Source organism: Paralichthys olivaceus, chromosome 16 (genome assembly GCF_024713975.1).
Source record: "Paralichthys olivaceus isolate ysfri-2021 chromosome 16, ASM2471397v2, whole genome shotgun sequence".
Lineage (NCBI taxonomy): Eukaryota > Metazoa > Chordata > Actinopteri > Pleuronectiformes > Paralichthyidae > Paralichthys > Paralichthys olivaceus.
Genome location: NC_091108.1, coordinates 19,263,171 through 19,286,051, shown reverse-complemented (window position 1 = coordinate 19,286,051; position 22,881 = coordinate 19,263,171). Strand labels below are relative to the sequence as shown.

The 22,881-nt window shown below is 40.7% G+C and overlaps 1 protein-coding gene across 7 annotated transcripts in view; it reads right to left on the bottom strand.

Annotated features, from left to right (window-relative positions):
• col15a1b (collagen, type XV, alpha 1b) overlaps window positions 1-22,881 on the bottom strand; it is a 57,035-nt gene that overhangs the window by 16,082 nt on the left and 18,072 nt on the right. For 3 of the 7 annotated variants that reach the window (XM_020111880.2, XM_069511737.1, XM_069511736.1), the window contains exons 1-25: window positions 19,876-20,570; window positions 16,464-16,651; window positions 15,848-16,057; window positions 14,156-14,308; window positions 11,217-11,291; window positions 10,199-10,297; window positions 9,119-9,230; window positions 8,449-8,516; window positions 8,177-8,350; window positions 8,052-8,078; window positions 7,894-7,956; window positions 7,701-7,778; window positions 7,525-7,587; window positions 7,276-7,425; window positions 5,674-5,847; window positions 3,414-3,467; window positions 3,239-3,274; window positions 2,961-3,098; window positions 2,787-2,846; window positions 2,639-2,674; window positions 1,997-2,038; window positions 1,370-1,432; window positions 1,058-1,093; window positions 867-950; window positions 275-340 (exon numbers count right to left, since the gene is read on the bottom strand). In XM_020111880.2, the coding sequence (XP_019967439.2) occupies window positions 275-340; window positions 867-950; window positions 1,058-1,093; window positions 1,370-1,432; window positions 1,997-2,038; window positions 2,639-2,674; window positions 2,787-2,846; window positions 2,961-3,098; window positions 3,239-3,274; window positions 3,414-3,467; window positions 5,674-5,847; window positions 7,276-7,425; window positions 7,525-7,587; window positions 7,701-7,778; window positions 7,894-7,956; window positions 8,052-8,078; window positions 8,177-8,350; window positions 8,449-8,516; window positions 9,119-9,230; window positions 10,199-10,297; window positions 11,217-11,291; window positions 14,156-14,308; window positions 15,848-16,057; window positions 16,464-16,651; window positions 19,876-20,266 (2,640 nt within the window). In that variant the 5' untranslated portion in view covers window positions 20,267-20,570. Of the gene's footprint in view, window positions 1-274; window positions 341-866; window positions 951-1,057; window positions 1,094-1,369; window positions 1,433-1,996; window positions 2,039-2,638; window positions 2,675-2,786; window positions 2,847-2,960; window positions 3,099-3,238; window positions 3,275-3,413; window positions 3,468-5,673; window positions 5,848-7,275; window positions 7,426-7,524; window positions 7,588-7,700; window positions 7,779-7,893; window positions 7,957-8,051; window positions 8,079-8,176; window positions 8,351-8,448; window positions 8,517-9,118; window positions 9,231-10,198; window positions 10,298-11,216; window positions 11,292-14,155; window positions 14,309-15,847; window positions 16,058-16,463; window positions 16,652-19,875; window positions 20,571-22,881 lie in introns of those variants that run through there. The other 4 variants (XM_069511735.1, XM_069511739.1, XM_020111887.2 and 1 more) reach the window with 4 other exon arrangements.

Below are 22,881 nucleotides of genomic sequence, written 5' to 3'. Positions count from 1 at the left end.
GTTACAGTGAAGTAAGTTAATGAAGGAGAAGATTCAGCAGCTCACCCCAAGCTCTGCTGTAGTGGAAATGACTCTATATGAATGTATATTCTATTATAATCTAATAAATGCACATGTATGTATCTGTAGTTTCACAAATGTGGGTCGACACAATCTTTTCATCATGCTCCTCCTATCTTTTTTTACCTGTTTGCTTCTGAAATTGTAGGACGAGGCAGCGGGAAACATCTGAAAATACATTGTCACTTTGAGTTAACAGTTTATTTCTACGCACCATAGGCCCCGGTGGTCCTCTGAGCTCTGTGAAGTTGAAAATTCCATCTGTAATGTTGATGAGCAGCTGCAGACAAAAAGTACACTGAGTAAGTTGGAGCGCTGTGAACATGTTTCACATAGTTCCATATTTTTAAAATCACTACACTTTGTTTGGATGTATTTTACTGTAATCTATCAGATTACAATCCATTAGCAACTGCAGACCATTACTCCAAATACAGTATGTGCTGTGGTGCTTGAGTCCAGACTGCACTCTTCACCAATCACAGACTGGGGCAGTTATCCTGTATTGCTATAAAAAAACACCCCCTCTGATATATTTGAATTTGGCCTATAATACTCAACCTCTCAACGGACTTTGAGGTTCATCCTCATTTTTTTTGGAAAAGATCAAGGTACTGATCATTTTGCATTGTAAAAATGTTTCCATTAGATTACATTCAAATAGATGTTGGTTGAACTAAAGACAAATTTACCAACATTTAAACTTAAAACCTGTTCTCTTTGATGCCCAGGGGCAATTCAAACCCCAGTGCCAAACAAAACATATTTTTGGTAAGTTAACCGTGTGTGCATGTGTGTGCACATACATCCTGCAAATTGAAAATAGGTCCAGGCAGTCCAGGAGGCCCGGGTGGTCCTGCGATACTGAGTCCGTCAGCACCTCGATCACCCTTCAGGAGGCAGAACAGGCACTCATTAGTCTTAGTCTATCAAAATAAACGGTAAATAAAGGGTTGAGCATCTGAAGGTTGAACAAAGTGTGATACGTTCAACAAACCTTTGGTCCTGGATTTCCCCTTTCACCTTTCACCCCCTGTTTGTGAAGTAAAGACAAATAAAAACTAAATGCAATAGAGAATCTATTTAATATTTTTATACATCCTTGCCACATTCAAGCTGTTTTGGACATTAACATTGGTCGTTCCTCTGTCTTGGTGATGAATATATCTAATGAAATTCACATTACTGTACTAATTATTCACAGACAGTAATATAGCTTACTCATTTCTATAAGTCTTTGCCAAACATTTAACTGTAACATATCGGGGCTGTAGCTGTTGACCATTGACTGACTGGTAATTTCCCTTACCCGAGCCCCTGGTAGTCCAGCAGGACCCTGAAGACCGTCTGCTCCTGGGTCTCCTGGTTCACCCTGAAATCACACACAGCATGAGGAGTGGCAACCTCAGTCTTTGCTTCATGGGCATCAGCAAACATTTGGTTCACAGAGGTCATTTTCAGTTTCTCCAAATGGAATTATGATTATTTTTAAATGTTAAAATGCACCTCACTGTGTGCAGTGGATGGAATGTTTTTTTCAGCCAGACTGAAGTGTTTTTAAAATGACCTTCTGGACTTTTATTGGTGGATTATCTCATGGAGAAACTAGTGGTTTCCTCTGTGACCCAAATTAATGTTAATAAAAGAAAAGCACAAGTTGAGACTGAAGTAACACAAAGTTTGCAGTGAAAAGATATTTCTTAGCAATGTAATCTGTTAATTTATATATATATAAATATTATTGCATCCTTCACAAATGCGTATTAATCCCTCAGCCTTTGTATCAGTGCACCCTTAAAATCATAATGACTTAAAAAAAACCTACAATAACGAACGATAAAAAAAACTTGACGATCAAACATAAAGAGTTAAGACAGAAATGAGAGGAAATCATATGCTGTATGAGACAAAAAAATCAAGTTGAGAGTGAACTGACCTTGACAGAGATCCCTGGAGATCCAGGGGTTCCGTCCTCACCCTGCAGAAGACATGAGGAGTAAACCAGCGAACAAGAAGGAGCAATAAAATGTGTATGACATTTAATTTTGCATTTGGCGAATTCAGCTCAAATGTCAAATGTCAAAACAAGTCAAACTAAATTAGAAGAGGAACATATAAACAGTATTTATTTTTCCTTTTCAAGCATAAGGTTAAAATGTTGAGAACTAACTAACATTAGTAAACACGCCTGCCTGATGCAAAATTGTATTTTGCATCAGTTTTAGTAACAAGGACATTCTGTAATATCAGTATAGCACAACGTCTGTTTAGAAGATTGAACCACACAAGCTTGGAAAAGGAGGCTGAACTGAATTAGCTGCTAATGGACAAATGCAAAGATATTGATGGTTACACCAGCACTCCCACTCTGGCAGCTCACACAGCTGTCAATCAAACCTCTAACTGGGTTTAATGGACAAAAGGAGTTGAATTTTTTCTTGACACTTCAACTTTGTTCAAAAAATGTTGAATGAAAGATAGACACAGAGCATTATCACCTGTTTAAAATATACTACAATACTAGCTACTGTCTCACAGCTTAATGAGTACTTCTAATTAACCTTCATCAATAGATTACCTTAGGTCCTTGTGGGCCAGGTAGGCCAGGAGGACCCTGGGAGAAAAACAGAAAACATTTACTGTAAATGATACAATACAGATAGCATGTACACACACACACACACACACACACACACACACACACACACACACACACACACACTCACCTGTGGCCCTCTGACTCCAGCTCCAATGAGCATGTCACTCTTCCCTGATCCCTCCATATCCTGACAACAAAATGAATATCAATATAACATTTTGATGCTATTCTTCTATTGGGGAAAGTCTGTGTAGCAGCAGGGATGTGTATGTGTAGGTGGTAGATATAAAAATAGTGTCACCTCTACAAAGAATTTGGTTGCTGGAGGTCCTGGGGGTCCGGGCAGTCCTGGGGGACCTATTGGGCCTCTCTCCCCCTGTGGGCCACTGGGCCCTTGGGGCCCCGGGACTCCTGCTGTGCCCAGAGAGCCACATTCACCCTGCAGAGAGAAAGGGAAATGGGCAAACTACTATTAGCAAAATCTGCCCAGTTAACATTGTCCTTTGATTTGTTCTAAGCTGAAAAACTCTGTGATAATATACACATGGTGTTTTTATTTACTTTGAGTTTGTACATTACCTTTGGCCCAGGTGGACCAGTTAACCCTGGGTTACCCTGAAGATTCAAGGAAGGAAGAACAACTTAGATTAGATCCAGATTATTTCTGGAGACCTCTGACTTTTATTAAGCAAAGATGCAACAACTCATTGGCTCATCAAGCGGGCCAGAACACCATCTATCTGGATAAAAATACCTTCTCTCCCATAGCTCCTTGTAGACCTGGAGTCCCATCCTTTCCTGCTGGACCCTGGACACACAAATACAGACAGACACAAGTTAATAAACCAGTGACGGTTCACAGACAATAGGCTAGTACAGAAAAAAGCACAATATAGTAGTGAGCTGCTCATTGGCCATCACTGAACTCAAAGATGACAGCATGTCAGTGTAAAGCAATACAGTCAGCTTCTTTAAGTGATGAGATCATCCGTTCCAACACTATTCTGCATCACCTCAACACAGTACAACAGGCTTACACTCCAACTGTTAAGACTTAAGTGTTGTATCATTTATGAACTTTCAATTTTACCAACTGACAGAAAACAAACACCAGAAGTGGCTGCATGTAAATATATCTCATTTCATTTTTTCAATTGCCATTAAATTAGAATTTATTTTGCAATCAACACCATACTGAACTTATTTTGGTTCAGCTGATATGCAGCATGAAGCAGTGGCGTCAGGAATGGAAGAGGGAAGGATGATATTGTCTCATCACTTAATGTGAAAGGTGAAAAGATCAGTGTATTCCTTTAACCAAGCAGTAGCAGACCAAAGCACAGCAATGCTTCTGTTTCTTCAGTGTACCAGATGCCTCAGATTTCTTCAGTTTCACTCTCAATTCTTAGGAACACTGATGAATTTATGCACAGATTATTTTAAATAAGTCTGCGTGTGTGTGAGAATCTTTAGGGTGAATCTCAATCATCTTGGTGACTTCAAATCTCTACCTGATCTTGTAAAAAAAAAAGGACTGAAGATCTTCAATTAGATTTTTTATTACCGCCCTGTCTTAGGCCAAAAGTGCCACATTTCGTTTTAAAGTGCAGATTACACATTACAACATTTGCAGGGGATATTTATGCAGAAGCCCTGAGAAGTGTTTTTTTAACAGCTTTTTTATGCATGACAAGAACGACACAATTCTAGCCAGAACAAAGAGAGGACAGTAATGACACAGAATTTGCTGACACATAACTAGTGTTTAAAGGAAATTCAAAATCAACTTTGAGAAAACTTAACTGCTTCAAGTCCTGTTAAGATTTAATGAGTGGTGAATGGCAGCCTCATGTGGCCAAAATGTGTATTACAACAAAAAAGTAATGCACTCTCGAGCTTTGGCAAATTAAAAATTACTTATTTGTATTCTTTTGACAAATGTTTTCATTTCATTTATATGTTTTTCTAAGATCTACTGTTATTTTTTACTTTTATGCCAAATTTATTTTATTCTCAGCAAATGCAATCTTATGATGTGTGTAATGTGTAGGCTTTATATTGACATTGTGCAATTATATGGTTTGTATTAAAAAACTAAATAAAATAATGAAATTAATTGATTAAAAAAATAGAATAGAATTATACTGGTCAAAAAAATGTATTGTCTCTCAGGGCATCTGCATATTCATGCTCTGCTGGGAATAATCTGTTTCATGGGTTTCCCTCTGAAGCCACTCTTTGGTGTAGTCCAATATTTTCTTTTAAATAACAAAAGTATTCTCATCATTTCATAAAACTAAAACACATAGTAAGGAACTGTTGTAATATCTAAGCACATCAGTGTACCTTGGTAGAGAGCAGCCAGTATACAACAATATGTAAAAAAGACAAAACATGACAGACCAGAGCAAAAGGCAGATTTGTTTCTTCACCATGTTGAAGAAAAGGAGCATAAGGCAGCTGATGCTGAGGTTATAAGCTCAGAAAGTCTCAGGTCAGTTCCTCACTGTTCAGTCACTTTGTCATGTAAGTGAAACTTTATGCTGAAATGTTTCATTTGGTGATGACAACATCTGAACTGGAAGTGAATGAACCCAAAACTAACTGAGATCCAGTGGGATCATATATAAACAGTAACTGTGGATTCCAGATGGATCATCAAGCAGCAAGGAAAGCAATTATCTCTGGCACGCACACACACACACACACACACACACACACACACACACACACACACACACACACACACACACACACTTCAGTCACCTGGGTAAATATAATTTCAGTTTAGCAGCTGCCATCCAGCGGTTAGGACAACATGGTGAATGATAATCTACAGTCAATGGGCAGAGCATTGGGGCATGTGGTCTTAATCACTGGTGTCACTGTTTTAATCAGATAAAAGTAATTGATACACGTGATTGTTTATTTCTAACACTTTGCCTCAATGCACTGACTCTTGACTGTATTTCTGCCTTTTAGTGTTCGCTGGTTTTACACCCATGACCGTATACCTCGCCTGAACCCCAAGCAGACCCGAAGACAAGCCCAGACCCAGAGGCGAAACTGGATTCAGGGCTGAACCCAGAACTGAAACCGGAGCCGAAGTCTGAGCCGAGGTCAGAGGACCACTCTGAGCTCAAACCTGACTCATCGGGCCCAGAACCACTAAACCAATCCTCTATCATCTGAAATGAGAGCGGAGGACGAGGTGGTGGGAGGGGAGTCGATGATGGAAAAAGGGACAAGATGTGGGCAGGATAAAGATTGGTGAGGATATTAAGGAGTGGGAACAGAGGTGGAGAGAGAATAAAAGACCATGAAACACACAAACACTTATCAAGTGTGATTTAAGAAAAGACAAACAGGGACGCTGGATGTCAGTCACAGTTGGGGGGGGGTGATACTGAGAGACAGTCAAAGAAACTAATTTGATAGGCAATTTTTGTTTATATTATTTTTCACATGTTATACCAATTTGAAACATACAGCAAACCTGACTTGTCATATTACACATTTGTGATTTGATTACACTGAAAATAAAATCAATGTTCTATAATGAAATCAAATATTATTTCAAAAATGTTTAATTAGAAAATGTGTAAGGCCTGCTGTTATGTTACTCTATAAAAGTTTTATTTTAATTCATCTGTTTAGTTTTTGTATTGCAGTTTCAGCATTTATACAGTAGACGGTGCTGCAGCCCCCCTCAACATTACTACCTCCAGCATCCCTGCAAACTTAAAGGGAAAGTTCACAGAAAAATGAAATTTCCCTCATTATCTACTCACCACTGTGCTGATAGAGGGGTGGGTGAAGTGTTTGAGTTCACAAAACACTTTTAGAGTCTCAGGGGTAAACAGTGCTGGTGAACAATCTTTCAAATTTAATAAACAACAAGAAAAAAAGTGTTTTGTGGACTGAAACACTTCACCCACCCCTCTATCAGCACAGTGGTGTGTAGATAATGAGTATGTTTTCAGTGAACTATCCCTTTAAGGTGAATTTTAACTGGAAAACTAAAATAATTTCACTAGATCTAGATTTTAAAAAAGCATATACAATTATATGCTTGCATAAAGACACATAATATTATGATAACAAAGACAAAAGATAGACTGACACAAGTATAACATGAGGGGGAAGAAAAGGTTTTCACACATAATGTAATTGTAAGACAGAAAGCACACATTTTACAGGAAAACTCAAAAAGCGTGTATTTGTTCTGCATTGGTATTTCTATGTCTTCAGTCTGTGTCAGTAAATCCTCCTCTGCTTGATAAGACGTCAAGTTTGTGGTGTTACTACATTTTGAGTGTATTCCAGTGAAATCAGTTCAGAGTTTGTGGTCACAATGTTCAGTAAAGAATAAAAACTCTTAACCAGTCAGAGAAATCTTTTGTCTTATCAATGTATGCACAGTTCAGAGATGTTGAAAGCAAGTCCAGACTGAAGACGTGTGAATGTGTGTGCAGCCTCTGTGTGCCTCTATATAAAGAGGCACACAATGAGAATAAACTTTCTGTCTCCAGGTTTAACTTTGTCCTCTTCCACATATTTGAAACAGAATACACTATAAGTTTAACACTGTATATCCTCTCATATAGGTGACTTACTGGTATTCCAGGTTTGCCTGTGGCCCCGTCTCTCCCGGGGACACCAAGGGGGCCACCGTGACCAGAGGGGAGGCCTTCAGCTGTGTCAGGTAACATGGTAGATCCAGAGGGACCAGGAGGCCCTGGAGGCCCTGGTGGTCCAGGAGGACCCTGGGAGAGAGAGAATGATATGATTATTTTTTTCAACGGTGTAGATTCAAGTATCAGACTATGTCGTCCACCTCACTTTATTATCTGTTTTTATCTTACCCTGATTAGTTCAGTGTCACTGTCCAAGTCTTCAAAGCCAGAACCCAGAGCATCTGCTCCATACTACAACACACACACATTGAGAGCTCAGTTATGCTTCAGACACCTGGTCCTTTACTCTGACTCCATCACTCATTGTGCTGGATTATATCACAAGTTGTAGTGGTGTAACTCACAGGTACACTGCGTGATCTTGGGGGTCCAGGTGGCCCAGGGAGGCCCGGAGGACCTGGTAAACCAATTCCTGGGTCTCCCTGTAGAGCGGGAAGCCAAGTGCATTTGGTGTCACACATACAATTAAACTGTACTTTATATAAAAACACATTTATTATTAAGATTTTAGTTGCAACATGGAGGCTTCAGTCGCACCTTGTCTCCTCTTGGTCCAGCTTCTCCATTCAAACCTGGAAATCCCGGAGATCCTTTCTGACCCTGGAGGTGACAATTGTTATTAAAGTCTATTTATCATCATTAACACCAAAACATACTGATGAAGACTGAAGAACTAAGGAGATAAAACAACTCACTGCGTCTCCTTTATCACCCTTGTTTCCCTGTGAAGTAAAGAAAGGGGCACAAAAAGAACAGTGTAGGATTCAGGAGTGATAGAGCTTATGACCTCAATGGTTTAAAAAAGGATGGAAACACTCACCTGCTGTCCATCTCTCCCTGGCAGTCCAGGGGATCCGGGGGTCCCTGCTGGCCCTTGGGGCCCCCTTGGTCCAGGTTGAACTTGCCCAGGTCGTGGGGTCGGTCCCGGGGGACCAGGTGGTCCGGGTGGTCCGACATCTCCACGCTCTCCTTTTAACCCAGGCCTGACATGACCCTGGAAATGAAAATAATATCCTCTCATATTATTTATAAATGTGGCGTAGACGACGTGTAATAAAACATATTGATGTATGTTGTAATGTTTTGACTGACGGTGACTGGGTCCACATCTGAACTTACGTCTCCGGATCTCTCTCCTGCCTCCTCTGTCTGGTGTGGCTCTGTCAACAAAGACACCATCATGTTTTACTGAACAACTCCTGTGATGTAACTTTAGTAAAACATCTCAAGTGACCAGATTCTCACAAAGAACTATTAGTGCCACAGTTAGTCAGTGCTGCTGAATGAAACTACTGACATTTGGTGCTTAAATGTTGGCTTCATTATAGTTCTTCATCTGTAACATCTATATCTATTGATCCAAAGGCATTTTTGTTTTATTCTCATGTTGCTGCTATTACAAACAAATCTCAAGTCTCAATTGATTTTGGATATACTTTAACAGTAACTGCTTCTTAATCTGTGTTTAGACTAAAGTGGCTGGGAGCTGACATGCCTTGCTTAAGGATACCCCGCCAGTGGAAACAAAGGAATGCTAAGATGCACCATTTCACAGGTGGGCTTCTCTTATATTTCGATTTCTGTTCAACTGACTTCACATATTAACTTCAGATCTTTGCAGTGATGCCGACACTGATGCACAGTATAGTTTGTAGCTACTTCTAGAGAAGTCATATTTACAAAGAGAAAAAAAAAATATTGAAGACAAAGTTTCAATAAATCAAATAGCAAAAAGTAAATGAACAAAGCATGTTATTCTGACCTCTTGTCATTTCTTCTTTGCCCTCTGTTGGTGTCATGTGACCAGAAAACTCTTCTAGCTCCACCTCTGGGGCCTCAGTGGGAGGAGCTCTGACTGGAACGCTGTCCTCTTCCTACGAGCGATGGAGAAGATCACGTGGTCAGTAGGTCACAGAAAACTTTAATTCCAAACTCTAATTCAAAGGTTAAAATATTGAAATGCTTTCAAACATAAAAACATGACAGTCTGTCAGGATGCATCCTCTGGGAACAGTGACTGTGGCTGGCAAATGTTTTTTAATTTTTTAATCTGATGTGGTGCAAGAGGAAAGTCAGAGGTTGAACAGAATTATTGTGATTATTCTTTGGTATGCTACTAATTATTAGTACTTTAGTACTTAGTCATAGATATGTTGTAGGATTCATTCATGTTTGATGAACCACTAAAAGAATGTAACTAAAAACTAGAAAGTGTTTATACAAGCAAGAAAAGTAATCAATATATGGTTACTCAGTCCATACAAATGAACTGTAAGACAATAGAAGAAAAATAGAATAGTTGGAAATGTATAAAACCCAGCAGTAAAGGTTCATTTAGAGAAAAATGAAAAGCCTTCATTTACCAAACTTTATCCTGCAGGATAATATCAAACAACATACGATTGTCATCACTGTTTTCTAAAGGAAAAACTAAAGCTTTCACTGTGACTTTAATGGCTGGCAACAGTTATTCAGCTTTTGAAGGACAGTTTTGTTTGAAGCTTCAAAGTCAGTGGTGATTATGGGATGTTTGGGGTCAGAGTGACTTCCTGCTTGTGGGAGGATGAAGGTTTGCATCAGTACAGGGAAGAGAAATACAAACTCATACACACACATATACAGAAGGAATGCTGTTTTAGGGTTCTGGTGATAAGAAGGGGGGTGCAAACACAACAGCAGATACAACAGGCTAACAAACACACACACTCACACACACACACACACACACACACACACACACACACACACACACACACACACACACACACACACACACACACACACACACACACTGCACAAAGATACTGTATGTATATGAAGTGATGCCATCAACCCAGCCTACTTGTGCCATGCCGTGTTTTCTCTCCTGTTTGTTCTTGGTCATTTCCTCCTCCGTCTCTCTGTCATCCAGAGCATCATCTCCGCTGGCGTATCCCGAGGCCTTTGTCAAAGATCACATCATGCACTTGATTCAGAAAACAGACTCACGATGACAGATGTCATCAAACACAGATGACGTAGTGCTCCAATTTAACCAAACACAGAATTACCTGATTAGATTTTTAATTACCTTGAATGAATCATGTATAAAGTTATATAAGAATGACTTTATTCACTGGTAAGATACAGTCAGCCTGTCAGTGTAGTAGATCTACAGATGATCTCATGCTAGACATCTAGGCCTGTGGTTTTTAAGCAGTGGCATGTGGATGTGGACATTTTCTATTTTCTCCATTACTGTGAAAGACAATTCTACTATTCTACTATTTAAAAAAGCACTGGGGTCATTAAAAGAGTACAATGTCAAATTTTCCACAAAGACGCAACAACTATATTAATTTTAGGAACTTTTCGTAGTTTTTTCTTCAAGCCATAAGAGTACGACTGTGACATCTTTGCTCTTAGCACCCGGTGGAAAACCTATAAACTTTCTTTTCCTATCAAGTAGTCTGACCACTAGGGGCTGCTTTTGGTGCATTTACCCAATTTTATGAACAACTCCTTGGCAGATGCTCCCCTAGTTAGTGTGAGTAGGTGTGTGTGTGTGTGTGTGTGTGTGTGTGCGTGTGTGTTACACACATAATGACATCCTTTCATCCTTCCTTCCTTCCAGGATGTTTTTTTTAATTGCAGCGGTGTAAGTTTTTATTTTTCTCTGCTGATCTTTTAATACAGCAATTAGCTCTAAATGTGTGTCTTCCCTCCATATATTTTCTTAATCCAATTGTTTGTATATGTGGTTTGTGTCTTATCTTAAATAAACTGGGAAACAGTTTGAAAAACCTCCTGAAAAAGCTGCTAGTGTGTGTGTGTGTGTGTGTGTGTGTGTGTGTGTGTGTGTCTGTGTGTGTGTGTCTCACATAAGGATCATCATCTTCACACTGCTCCTCAGCCGCCCTTGGATCATCTTTTATCACCAGCTGCTGAATGGAGCCCTGGAGAGACACAGTAACAGTGTTAAAACTTATAACAACCCATATATACTGACTCAGGAAACAGAGCTGTGCTTGTCTTCAATGTTTCAAATGACTCCTGGGATGTGATTCTTGGTGTTCACAGTAAATAAGTTAGCACTGTGCCTGTGGAGAGAGAGGATGAGTGACATCATATCGGAGTTCCTCAGCACCATCAATGGAGACACTGTGATATAAAGTATGAGTCACTATGACTCACTTTAGATTAATTAGCTGGGACCATGGAGATGATCACAAAGTACCTCCACAAACTGCACAGACATTTACAACATTTGTAAATATCTTCTAACTCTGACAATCAGGACATCCAGGGTTATTTTGCACTTTTTAATAAACAGATTTTGCCACAGTCAGTGGCCCACATGTCTTATTGTTGTGAGGAAGATTATGCTGCTCGCATTCCGTTTGACTGATGAGAAATAAATCATGTTCTTATTTGAATTTAAATTCTGATCTACTTCTCCTAAACCCTCCTTATAGGAGAAATAAGGAGCAAGAGACTCGACACATCCAAGACACATTTTCATGGATGTTCTGCTGTGGTCACTGGCTTCTCTGGATTTGAATTGGATCGCTGAGACACATTTCTGATATTGTGTAGGCTCATGTGTAAGCCAAACATGTTTTCTTAATCTTAATGTTATCTCAAGAATCTCATATATATAAAGATTAGTGGAGGGCAAGCGTAGGGGAAGGATATTTCTGAGGAGCTAAATGTAAGAAGTAGAAAGAAATAGTCTAAATCTCATGTTGATCTTAAATGAAGCTCAGTTATGAAGAAAAGCTTCAGACACTGAAGAGATTTTAATTTTAATTTTCTTTTGCTCTGGGGAAAGTGGTAATTTTTTATGTGCATATGTTTGTGGTTAATGGAAAATGTATTATAACAGACCAAAATAAAAATTCTTTAAGGTGGATTTTTACAAGATGTGAAAAAACAATATTTTGATTAATTCATTGTCGTCATGTTTCAAAATAATTTCACTACAACATTTTTATATTCAGTCTAATTTCTTACACGTTACAATTAAAATTGCAATATGAGTTTAGTAATTACCTGAGATAGTTTAGCTAAAACAAAAAAAGGAATATAATCTTCAAACATTGCTCCCTCTCCCCTGTAGAGGAGCACCACACACAATGCAGTACCGTCACCATGGAGACCAGATTACTACAGTAACATGTTAAACACACTCAAACTCACTGCATGGTCGTAAATACTGGTTTATAAGGCTCCTATGAGAACACAGAGAAAGAGGTTAACTCCTGTGGTCAACATTCACATACAAACCCAAAGGGCCCCATACCACGACTGCTCTCCTTTGAGGCCCAAGACAACACACACACACACACACACACACACACACACACACACACACACACACACACAGAGTGACCCAGATATTTCAGGCTGGACATGACTGCTGCTAAGCATGCACATATTGAGTGGCTACGCTTCAGATAACCCGCTCAGAAAGTCAAGCTACACCAAACAAAGAAGAATGAAGTGGGAGTGACCACATCCAGTCACCGTGGCAACAAGACCAGACCAGCAGCTTATATGTTTTGTGAGGACTGTTAGCGTTGGGCTGACAGTGAGTGTGCAGGAAGTTTTAGTTGTTAACTTTTTGGGTTGTATATGCAAATCTTTTTTTCACCCTAGGAGACTCTGGTCATTTCACACGTATTTATTTAAATGACATGCATACAAATCAGAGTATTGCAGAAATCCTACTACGTTATCACATTTGACAGACCTTGCTGCAAAGGCCTTGATGTGACCACAACTAAGCCTTGACAGTCTTGTTGATATCTCCGACTTCCTCATCTGCTACTGCTTTACTCCTCCATCCTCTCCTCCCTTCCACATATCAGCCTTCTCTCTTCCTACTTCGTGCTCTTTGTTCTCTCCTCCCTTCATGTCAGAGCCAGCACAGGATGCAGACTAGAGGGGGAGGCCACCATGACATCTTGACCCTGTTTAGACTTGGCTGTGAGAGGTCCAAGAGTGGTGTTATAAAGATGGATTAGTGTTGTAGAGTCCAGCCATCAAATGTGACTCTGCTCACTGTGCTCACTCTCTCAGCAACAAGTCCCATCAGTCGACAGAACTGCTGCTCACTGTTTTAGTTTTTAGTTTTTTGCACCAGTCTGAGTAAAACCTACAGACAGCTGTATATGGAAATACCAGACAACTTCACACATTCTGAAACCAGCCTGTCTGGCAACATCAATGATGCCACTGTCAAAGTTTTGAGTGCCTGGTTACACATAAACAAATGTTTCAAGGGCGAACCTTCACCCCCTGTTTACTTCCAATCCGTGCGAGCGAGGAGGACGATAAAACTTTGACTTCCTGCGGCGAGGCAAATTGCAACATGGCTTTGCGTGGAATTCATGTTTTGTAAACTTTGACCCATGTTATATCTGATTTGGTACAGGAGTTACCAAATTTCTGACGTAATCACTTTTAATCCAATTAACATCATTTTACAATCAGCTCTTAATAGTAGGTTTTCATATGAACTTATTCTAATTGTCATAATTGCTAAGTGCTTGACCATCTATCTGCAGACTGAGTAACTGAATGCTAGGACGTTTCCAGAGGAGACAGACTGGGGGCGGAATAATTTCAGCTCTTCGACATTATAATCAGAGGAACGCACATGCACACACCTACTCACACGTATAAACAAATGTAAGCCTGAGGCCAACAGCGCAGACTAGACACAGGCAGCCAGACATATTCTTTCAGAACAGAAAAACTCCTTGACTTCTTCCTCTGGATTCAGACATGCTTTCACAGGTAAAGTTTATTTACTTACCACAAACTTGTCAAGCCCAGTGCTTCCTGCGTTAGCGACAAAGATGCCTGAGTTGTGAGAAAACGTGAGTCTATCCGGCCTGCGATGGAAAGTTGCCCTCTCTGCCTCTCCACAGTCCATGTAGAGACGCACCTCCTCTTGCTCCACCACCACCTGACAGACAGAGCAAATAAACCCTTTAAAAATATCCCTTTTTCCCTGTATCACTTACAAATGTACTTACAACTCCAGGGTTTTCAGTTGACATGAGGCCTTTGAATCTATTATCATATCGTATCTTTCCGAGAGCGAAATTGTCTTTTTAATCCTACTCTTCCAGGGAGGTTGGGGTCAGCTGATATTTAAATTGAAAAAGCTGCCAATTAAATCAACACATGGACATTTTACATGTTTTATAGACAATGTGTAAATGATAAGAGTGTATTTACCAGGCTTTATCTCTACATTTAGAATATTTTAAAAATAAATCATCTTAACTCTTAAATCCTACCGAATGTACAAATTATTTTTTTATGTTTAACATGTCAGTTAATGTTCCCAAAGTTTTTTAATAGAAAACAAAGTAAATAAAGTGAGAGTGAGAAGAATAAGTTACAGCTCTTAAATTTTTTTCAAACATACAATCAAAGATTTTGGCAATCGCAGAAACAAACTATGCAAATCAATCGGAATAAATAATATAACATGATGAAATGCTTCCTTTTGGGTATTAGTCAGTCATCTCTGTCCTGCTTGCAACTGGTGCAGAATGCTGGTGCTAGACTGCTAACTGGTTCTCAGAAGAGGGACAGTATCTCACCTGTTCTTTCATCTCTGCATTAACTACTGGTTACGTTCAGGATCAAGGTTCTTCTAATAGTTTTTAAAGCTTTATATGGCCTAGCACCCCATCTCAGAGCTCCGCTGCTCCTTTTCCCATCCCCAGATCTCTTCGATCCTCAGACCAACAGCTCCTGGCTGTCTCTCAGTCGAGGTTAAGGGGTTAGGGTGACTGTGCCATCACTGTAGCCGCCCCAAGGCTATGGAACTGTTTACCTCTTTCAATTAAGTGTTCCCACTCTGTCTTTTAAAGCTATACTGAAGACCCACGTGTTCTCTCCTTTGACTGCCTCGAACTAAGTTGTTTTAAGCCTTGTGTGCCAAACGGTTGATTTGTGGACTAATGTTAAGCTTATTGGGTGGCTCTTACTATTCTTGGATTTTGTTTTTATCTTCTTTTATTCTACTGTGATTTCATTGGACAGCACTTTTGTCAACTCTGCTTGTTTTTAAATGTGCTAAAGACATAAATTTGATTCGATTTGAATGGTAATGGTAACAGGAAAGAATAAAAGAAGCGTATCAGCCAGTTAATCAAAGTATTCTGTAAAAGTGAGTGATGGGAAACAGGTAAATTATACCCTATCACCCATAGTCTTCAGCCTTGACTGAAGGACAGCTAACAGGAATGTTTTGATAGATCTCTGTCTATGGACTGCTGAACCACATAGCTCAGTGCTAAATTCTCTTGAAAGTCAAGAGCAGCATTTCAAAATCAATTCAAAAACACAGGCAGCTGGGAAAGATAAGGGAGATTTTTGTCATTTGGTTAAAGTCTTGCAGCTTCATTTTAGTAATTAATTAATACCCAGTATCAGTTCAATACCTATAATTTGTATTTATTACATTAACTGTTCCAGATGTGATGCTCACCGTGAACCGTGTCCACTGGTCAGTCATGTCGGGGACACTGAAGGCTGCAGCTTTGTGGCTGTGGGACACCTGCTCTCTGTCAGTGTAGTACAATAAGATGCTCTGGAGGCCCCCACGGACCGGAGTGAGGGCCAAACCCAGCTCCACCACCTGTTGCCGGGCGTCTGTGATGGCAAAGAGCATCCCTCCTCTTTGGCTGGCCGGTCGCACCTGCAGCAAGCATGAGGAAGAAAACAGCAGAGGTCACATAAAACTTAATGAATCATATGAATATTGCAGTTCCTCAAATACAAGGATGGAAATCATTCCTATATAAATCATACACTCATTCTGTATTAATTGTAACAAGGCAATAATACTGTTTTAAGGAATTTCAAGGAGAACGAATTAGGACCTGAATTTTAGCGTTGCCATATCATCAGAATTCCACCAGGTGGAAGCACAAAGAGGGTCGAGCTAACCATTAGGTGTTTTACATCAAAATAAATTCCTGTGACCTGATAATAGCTAAGCACCATGTTTGTGTTTCCAGACCACTGTATTCAAAGCCATGGTGACGCCTTAATCACTGCATGAGGTTTAAAAGGTTAGAGAGTTCAACTCTCAGTAGTGTTACCGTGACGATGATGGCAAAATCTTTGTAGAACGCCCCCGGCACGAAGGTCTTGGTGAGCCGGCCGATGTTGGCTTCGGGCCCAAAGTTGTAAGCTGGAAACCCTTCATATCCAGGAGTGAAAGAGACCGAGGGAGGGAGCGGCACGCCAATTAACTCAGTCAGGTCCAGGTGACCCCCCGAGCCTCGCTCTGAGAGAGACAGAGAGAAGACAACGTGAACATGTGTAAATGGAAATAAAGAATGAGTGACAGGTGGGGAGAAATCATAGTACTTTGATCCAGAACTCTCAAAGTTGGTATCAGTGAAAAAGAGCATATGATCTCACCCAAGATCAGTGTTTCAACCAATACTTTCACTTCCTGTTACACTACATTACCACCACTCCTTTTCTTTTCTTGACAGAAGGATTACTTGACTGACTGCAGGTATCTCTGGCTCCAGAGCTGCAGGATCCAGATCTGACACTGCTCAGCTATTATCATTATTATAACTACTACTTTTAACTGGTGCTGCTATCATTAATCATATATCCATGCAAACGACTATATTTATTTTCACTGTGACAGCCAGTCAGGCAGAGCTTAAATATGTCAGTTACACAACTGTTCCTTGTCTCTCTCTCCTCTCTCTTCGCTCCCCTCTTTTCTACCCACATCTCCTCTCTTCCCCATTTCTCCCCCAACCAGTTGAGGCAGACGGTTGCCCAGTCTGCTTCTGTTGGAGTTTTCTTCCTGTTGAAAGGGAGTTTTTCTCTCTACAGTGTTTGTTTGTAGTTGGAACAGTTGTTTTTTTCTGTATGTATAATACCTGAACTGAATCCACTTGAAATGTCCACTACTGGTGTGTGTTAAAGGTACAGTGGTGGTTCTGGCTGATTCTTGAAACTCCTTCCCCTTTGTCTTTTACTTGTAAGATACTGTCGTTCACAACATTACAGAAAGGAAGAGCGGTACATGTGAATCATCCTGACATGACTGTGATTTGACTGAATTTGATCCAGAGTCTCTCTGCGCCTCGTTGTCCTGCCTCTCATGCACTTAATCCTCCCAAAGAGAAATGCACGCAAGCACACAAGTGTGGCCAATTAGAGTATTTAGTTTGTACGTGATGAGACGGTTTCACATTCCCTTGATTCCTTCCACTTTGGAGCCTGTCTCCCGTAGCGACAAACTCTCATCTCCGCATTCCAGCCAGGCTCACCCCTGATACCTACGTATATCTCTGTTATGCGCACACACACATACACATGCGCAAACGCACACACTCACACACACACAGAAATGCATTTGCTTACATGTCAAACACATATCTCACCCACATGAACACACAAGAACTCCAGACCAGACAGCGCAAAATTTGGGGCTCTCTAATTCATCAGCCTGACCAACTGGAAACAGTTGATTAGAGGGTTTAGTGTGTGTGTGTGTGTGTGTGTGTGTGTGTGTGTGGCCGACATCTGTGGTCCTCTTTACATTTAATTTACGCATTTATTTTCGCAACAGAAGTGCACTCACAAAACACACACACACACATAAACACACACACTCTCTTAGTGAGGACACTCATAGGCATAATGCATTCCCTAGCCCATTACCCTAACCTAAAGGGATAGTTCACCGAAAAACGTAGAGTAGATAATCCTATAATTTACATTTTTCGGTGAACTATCCCTTTAACAATCACAACTAAATGCCTAACACTAACCTAAACTGAAACCTAATCTGAAACCCAAGTCTTAACCCTGAAACCGAAAGTGGGTCACAATGTGATGACTGGCCAAAATGTCCTCACGTTGTAAGTTGTGGTGGGATCTCTATATAAAAGGGGCTAGACACACACACACACACACACACACACACACACACACACACACACACACACACACACACACACACACACACACACACACACAGTAACGTGTTAACAAAGCCCTGCCTGCAGACAAATCCCTCTCCACTGAACATCATGTGAAATGGATTTAATCGCTGATTCTTCAGAATAATTCATGCTGGCATCAGATGAGATTTTAAACACATATCTCACACAATGCATGTTCCAGACCTTCCCCACTGATTCAACACGGCCATGACCAGATCTAAATCTTCACCTTATAAGTTGTTCATTCATACATTCATGGTCAGACAGATGAGATACTCCAGTGTCAGTTAGACGTCAGATCAGTCAGTAAATCACATCATTCTTTCAGTGTCATTCATAGTTTTCAAACCAGTCGTCTTCATTTTGTGTCCTTTATTCCCCATTCTGACTCCCTGCTCCTGAACCTAATCCCCATCATGCTCGTGGCCACGTGGACGCCTGATCACCTTGTGTAGATTTATGAACCCAACTTAAACAACCCCCTTGACGCTGCCATATATAACCTTTTAAATCCACCTCAACCCTGACGAGCCACACAAAAGCTTTCTGTTCCTTTGTTGATCTCAGCTTCTTACGCAGGCAGATATTTCTGAGTCACATACCAACGTATCACAGAAACAAAAGGCACAGCTTCTGTTCTGCATCACACACAGGGACATGATTTTGTACTAAGTTGCAGAAACTATATATTTTGAAGATTAGATTGTGTAGTGAAGAGACTACTGACCCAAGTTGGATTCAAAGAGAAACAGTTTGTCTTCTCACACAGTTTTACCTTAATCACATGTTAACACAAAATATATCAGCTTGACTCCACCTTCTTCACTGATATTCACCAGCAGCATTTGCTCTGTTTCCAGTTTACATACTGAGTTAAGTGTCATACTCAAAGCTGCACTTATTAATATTTTAATACCTTGGGTTCTTTATTAAGGTTGCTTAATACAGAAATTAACCATTCACCTCCACAACTGTAGCATCTTTCAGCAGTTTTGGTTTTATGTCGCATAGTTTAACTGTTTGCCCATATTAACAAAATATGTCAATGTTGTGTTTACAACTTGTTTCTGCTGCCTCCAAGTGGCCAAAAAGAACAACAGTGCACTTTAAGTTTGACGGTATATTATATCCAATATAAGAGAATGGTCTCAACAATGAACAACATAGAAAAAGGAAGACATAATATTAACATAACATAAATATTTCTTGTACAAATATAATGTCAATTTTCCTGACATGTCATTAATCTCTGCTTTTTATTGTGGAATACTGGATAGTAAATAATAGTTATATTAACATAACATATATAGAGCATTCAAAAAACATTCCTCTTTGCTCGTTGGCAACCTGTGATTAGGGACCTGTGACAATTCATGTCTTTCAGGGTTTAAAATGATCAATTTGCTGTTTTACAAATGTAACCTTTCTAGTTTTTAATACTGAATATGAAGCAAACCAACCCAGAGTAATTATGTTTTTATGCTGGAGACAGATTTTAGGAAATACATTTGAAAAACACCCCATCAACACTCACCACTCTTCCAGTGTTTCAGTGGTTTGTTTTGGGGCCTGGTTTTGCTGTCTGCACCTGCATTCTCCTCTGGAGATAGCACCCCACGTTCTGCAGTGATACGGCCAGAGATGAACTCTCCAGGCTCGGGTGTAGGCGCCAGAACAGACCCCTCTGTCTGAGTGCCATCCTCCACTCTTTCCTTCGTCACCTGCACTCCCACTTGCCCTGTTGTCCACAGGGTGTCAGAAAGGCCCGGGGAGGTGATGGATGGAGAGGTGGAAGAGGGAGGAACGGAGGGAGGAGAGGAGCCTGAGCTGGTTTTGGGGTTTGCCCAGATGAAACTCCACCACTGGGCTCGTGCAGGAGAGCAGAAGAGGAAGAGGAGAGCAAGAGAGAGGCGAAGGGCTCCCATCCTCTTTCTGTGTCACACACACCCACACACACACACACTGATGCACGCTGATCCTGTCCACTGTGGCCACAGAACACTACACATGTGCAGGACAGGTGCTGTGAGAGGAGGCACACGCACAGGCCTACAGAATGTGTAAAAGTAAATCTCAGCACTTCAGGAGATCCAGTGTCTGCTCTTCCTGTCCTCTCCGCTGCTTCTTCACATTTCTCTTCTCTTCTTCTGCCCTCTCGTTAGAAGTCCTTGCTCTCTCCGTCCGTCTCTGTCTCTTGCTCTGTTTCCAACTCCCTGACATCTCTCTCTTTTTGCCTCCCCCCCTCTCCCCCCTGTGTAATTACTCACTCCCCCTCCTTTGGCACTCCACCACACAGTTGACTTGGTTTTCTCTCCCCTCTTCCCTCAGACAGACAGATTAGAGAGTTAGTTAGTTCACTAATACTCCTCCTCCTCCTCCTACTCCTCAGCCTCCTTTCCTCTCTCCCTCTGTGTGAGATCTTTCCGCAACATATGAGCAGCCTGTCAAACTCTCCGATGCATCCAGAGGCACTGGTTTAGAGCAAAGAGCATCATTCACAATGCTGCATCCTCCGTCCTTTTTCCTAACACAGTGTTAATACACAACTTATTGAAATGTCAGAGCGATGCAAACTGTTGAGCAGATCAAACACTGATGCATCTAAATGATCATAAAGGTCTCTTTAAGTATAGATATCTTGTTGTCACCTGTGTCGGTTGGTCCAGTTATATTCTGGTTTGGGAAATATAAAGTCGTAATAGATGAGAGCTTCTTGTTGATTCAGAGAACAGAGCAGATATTATTTATCGTGAAAACAGAAAATTCGCTTGTTCAGAGCAGAATTTATTTTGTCGTGTGAATACAATACGCTTCTGTCATAATTGAACCGAGGGGAGAAATTATAATTGGTGAAAAAAAAGTACTGCCCTCCATCCAAATTAATATCCCAATTATCTCTGATTTATTTATAAGCAGGATCAGAAGAAAACTGTTTTACGGACTAAAGTAACATTCTATATTTCTGATTTGATTTTGGTTATCAGTTTTATCTCTGTACCTCAACATTAGCCCCATGATAAAACCTTCACCCATAGCTACTGAAACTTTGTCCTTAATTTACCTAGTTTTAATTAATGCCAGATAAGGCATCATGTTGGTGTTAATTCATAATTCACCTGACTAAACTAGTGAGGACTTTGGTCATTTTTAGACGTTTCAAAATAACCAAAGCTTAAATGGAAACATGGAAACATACAACGTGTTGCAGCTCAGTGATCAGGGGCAGAGGGTGCGAGGCCCCATGTCGATGATGACAAAGGGAAGTCTGTCCTTTTGTATTGTGCTTCTCTAAATGTTTGGAGAGGATGAGCTGGAGCTGCTGTGTTGCTGAGGATGGTGCGGTGGGTGGAGTTGTTTGTTCAGGCTGATACTTTCAGTGTGTGGTCAAAACGATGTATGTTTCGGAGCACGTTGTTTTTGCAATTTCATCAATATCAAAGTTTCAAGCAAAGAAAGGGCAGCCATTTTGACTTGTAACAGCAGGAAAAGCACATGAACAAATGGATGAGGTTCTGGTGTGTTAGAGAGACAGCGAGCACAATACCAGCACCCAAAAACCAAAGTGACATGTTCAAATCTTATAAATCTGCAATGGGAGTAAAACAATATACATGTGTATAATATATACATGTTTTTATCAGACTGATGTTTTTTCAAATGTTCACATTTCGGATATGTTTGGTTTGATTGGTTATTTGATGCTATTAAATGGGGTGAAACTTTGACTCCAGTCGAGCGTGTATGCTGATGGGACCTCAATCATCGTTAAATAAAATCGAATAATAATAATCTGAATCTGCTAATTCATCTGAAATCAATGATCGATTCCCTTTTCATCCATACATTGCACTCACAGTTCTCAGCCATGTTTCCTGCTCTACTCTACATTTCCTTCCCCTGACTGACTTGTGTGGAGAAGGGTTGTTAGTTGTAGTCTGCTGTTTGTCCTTTTTTTTTTTTTTTTCTCATATTCTGGCCCCATGCTGGTCAGAACGCCACACAGCAGTTGTGGGAAAATAAGGATGGAGGGGGGGGGGTCTCTAATGGAGCAGATGATGGGCTTAAGATTTAAAGAGTAGGTGAGAGAGAGAAACCCCCCAGGGGAAGACGCTTGATTTGTCATGGATTAGCCACGGATGGGGGGGTGGTGAGGAGGGGATAGAGGGGGTCAGGAAGATACACATGGGGGGCAGCCCTGACGCTTCACCACAGGGAGACCTGGCATGTCATACCAACACACACACACACACTGTTACGTGTATTGAGTGTGTTGGTGTGTGCAGGGGTCTCTCTCTCTCTCTCTCTCTCTCCCTTGCTCTCTCCTCCCTTTGTCCTGCAGGTGAGAAGTGGAAGATTGGCTGCCAGCTCCAGAAGATCTGTGGATGGCTCAAACTTCAGCCAAGTGGCCGATCTTTTGCTTTGTTCTCCCTCTGTTGCTTTCTATCAAGCAAGGTTTGTGGTGGGGAGGTTGAACTGAGGTAAGGCTGGGGTACCATATACATTTTCACACATAGGAAGAAATTGTTATGTACTCTAGGTT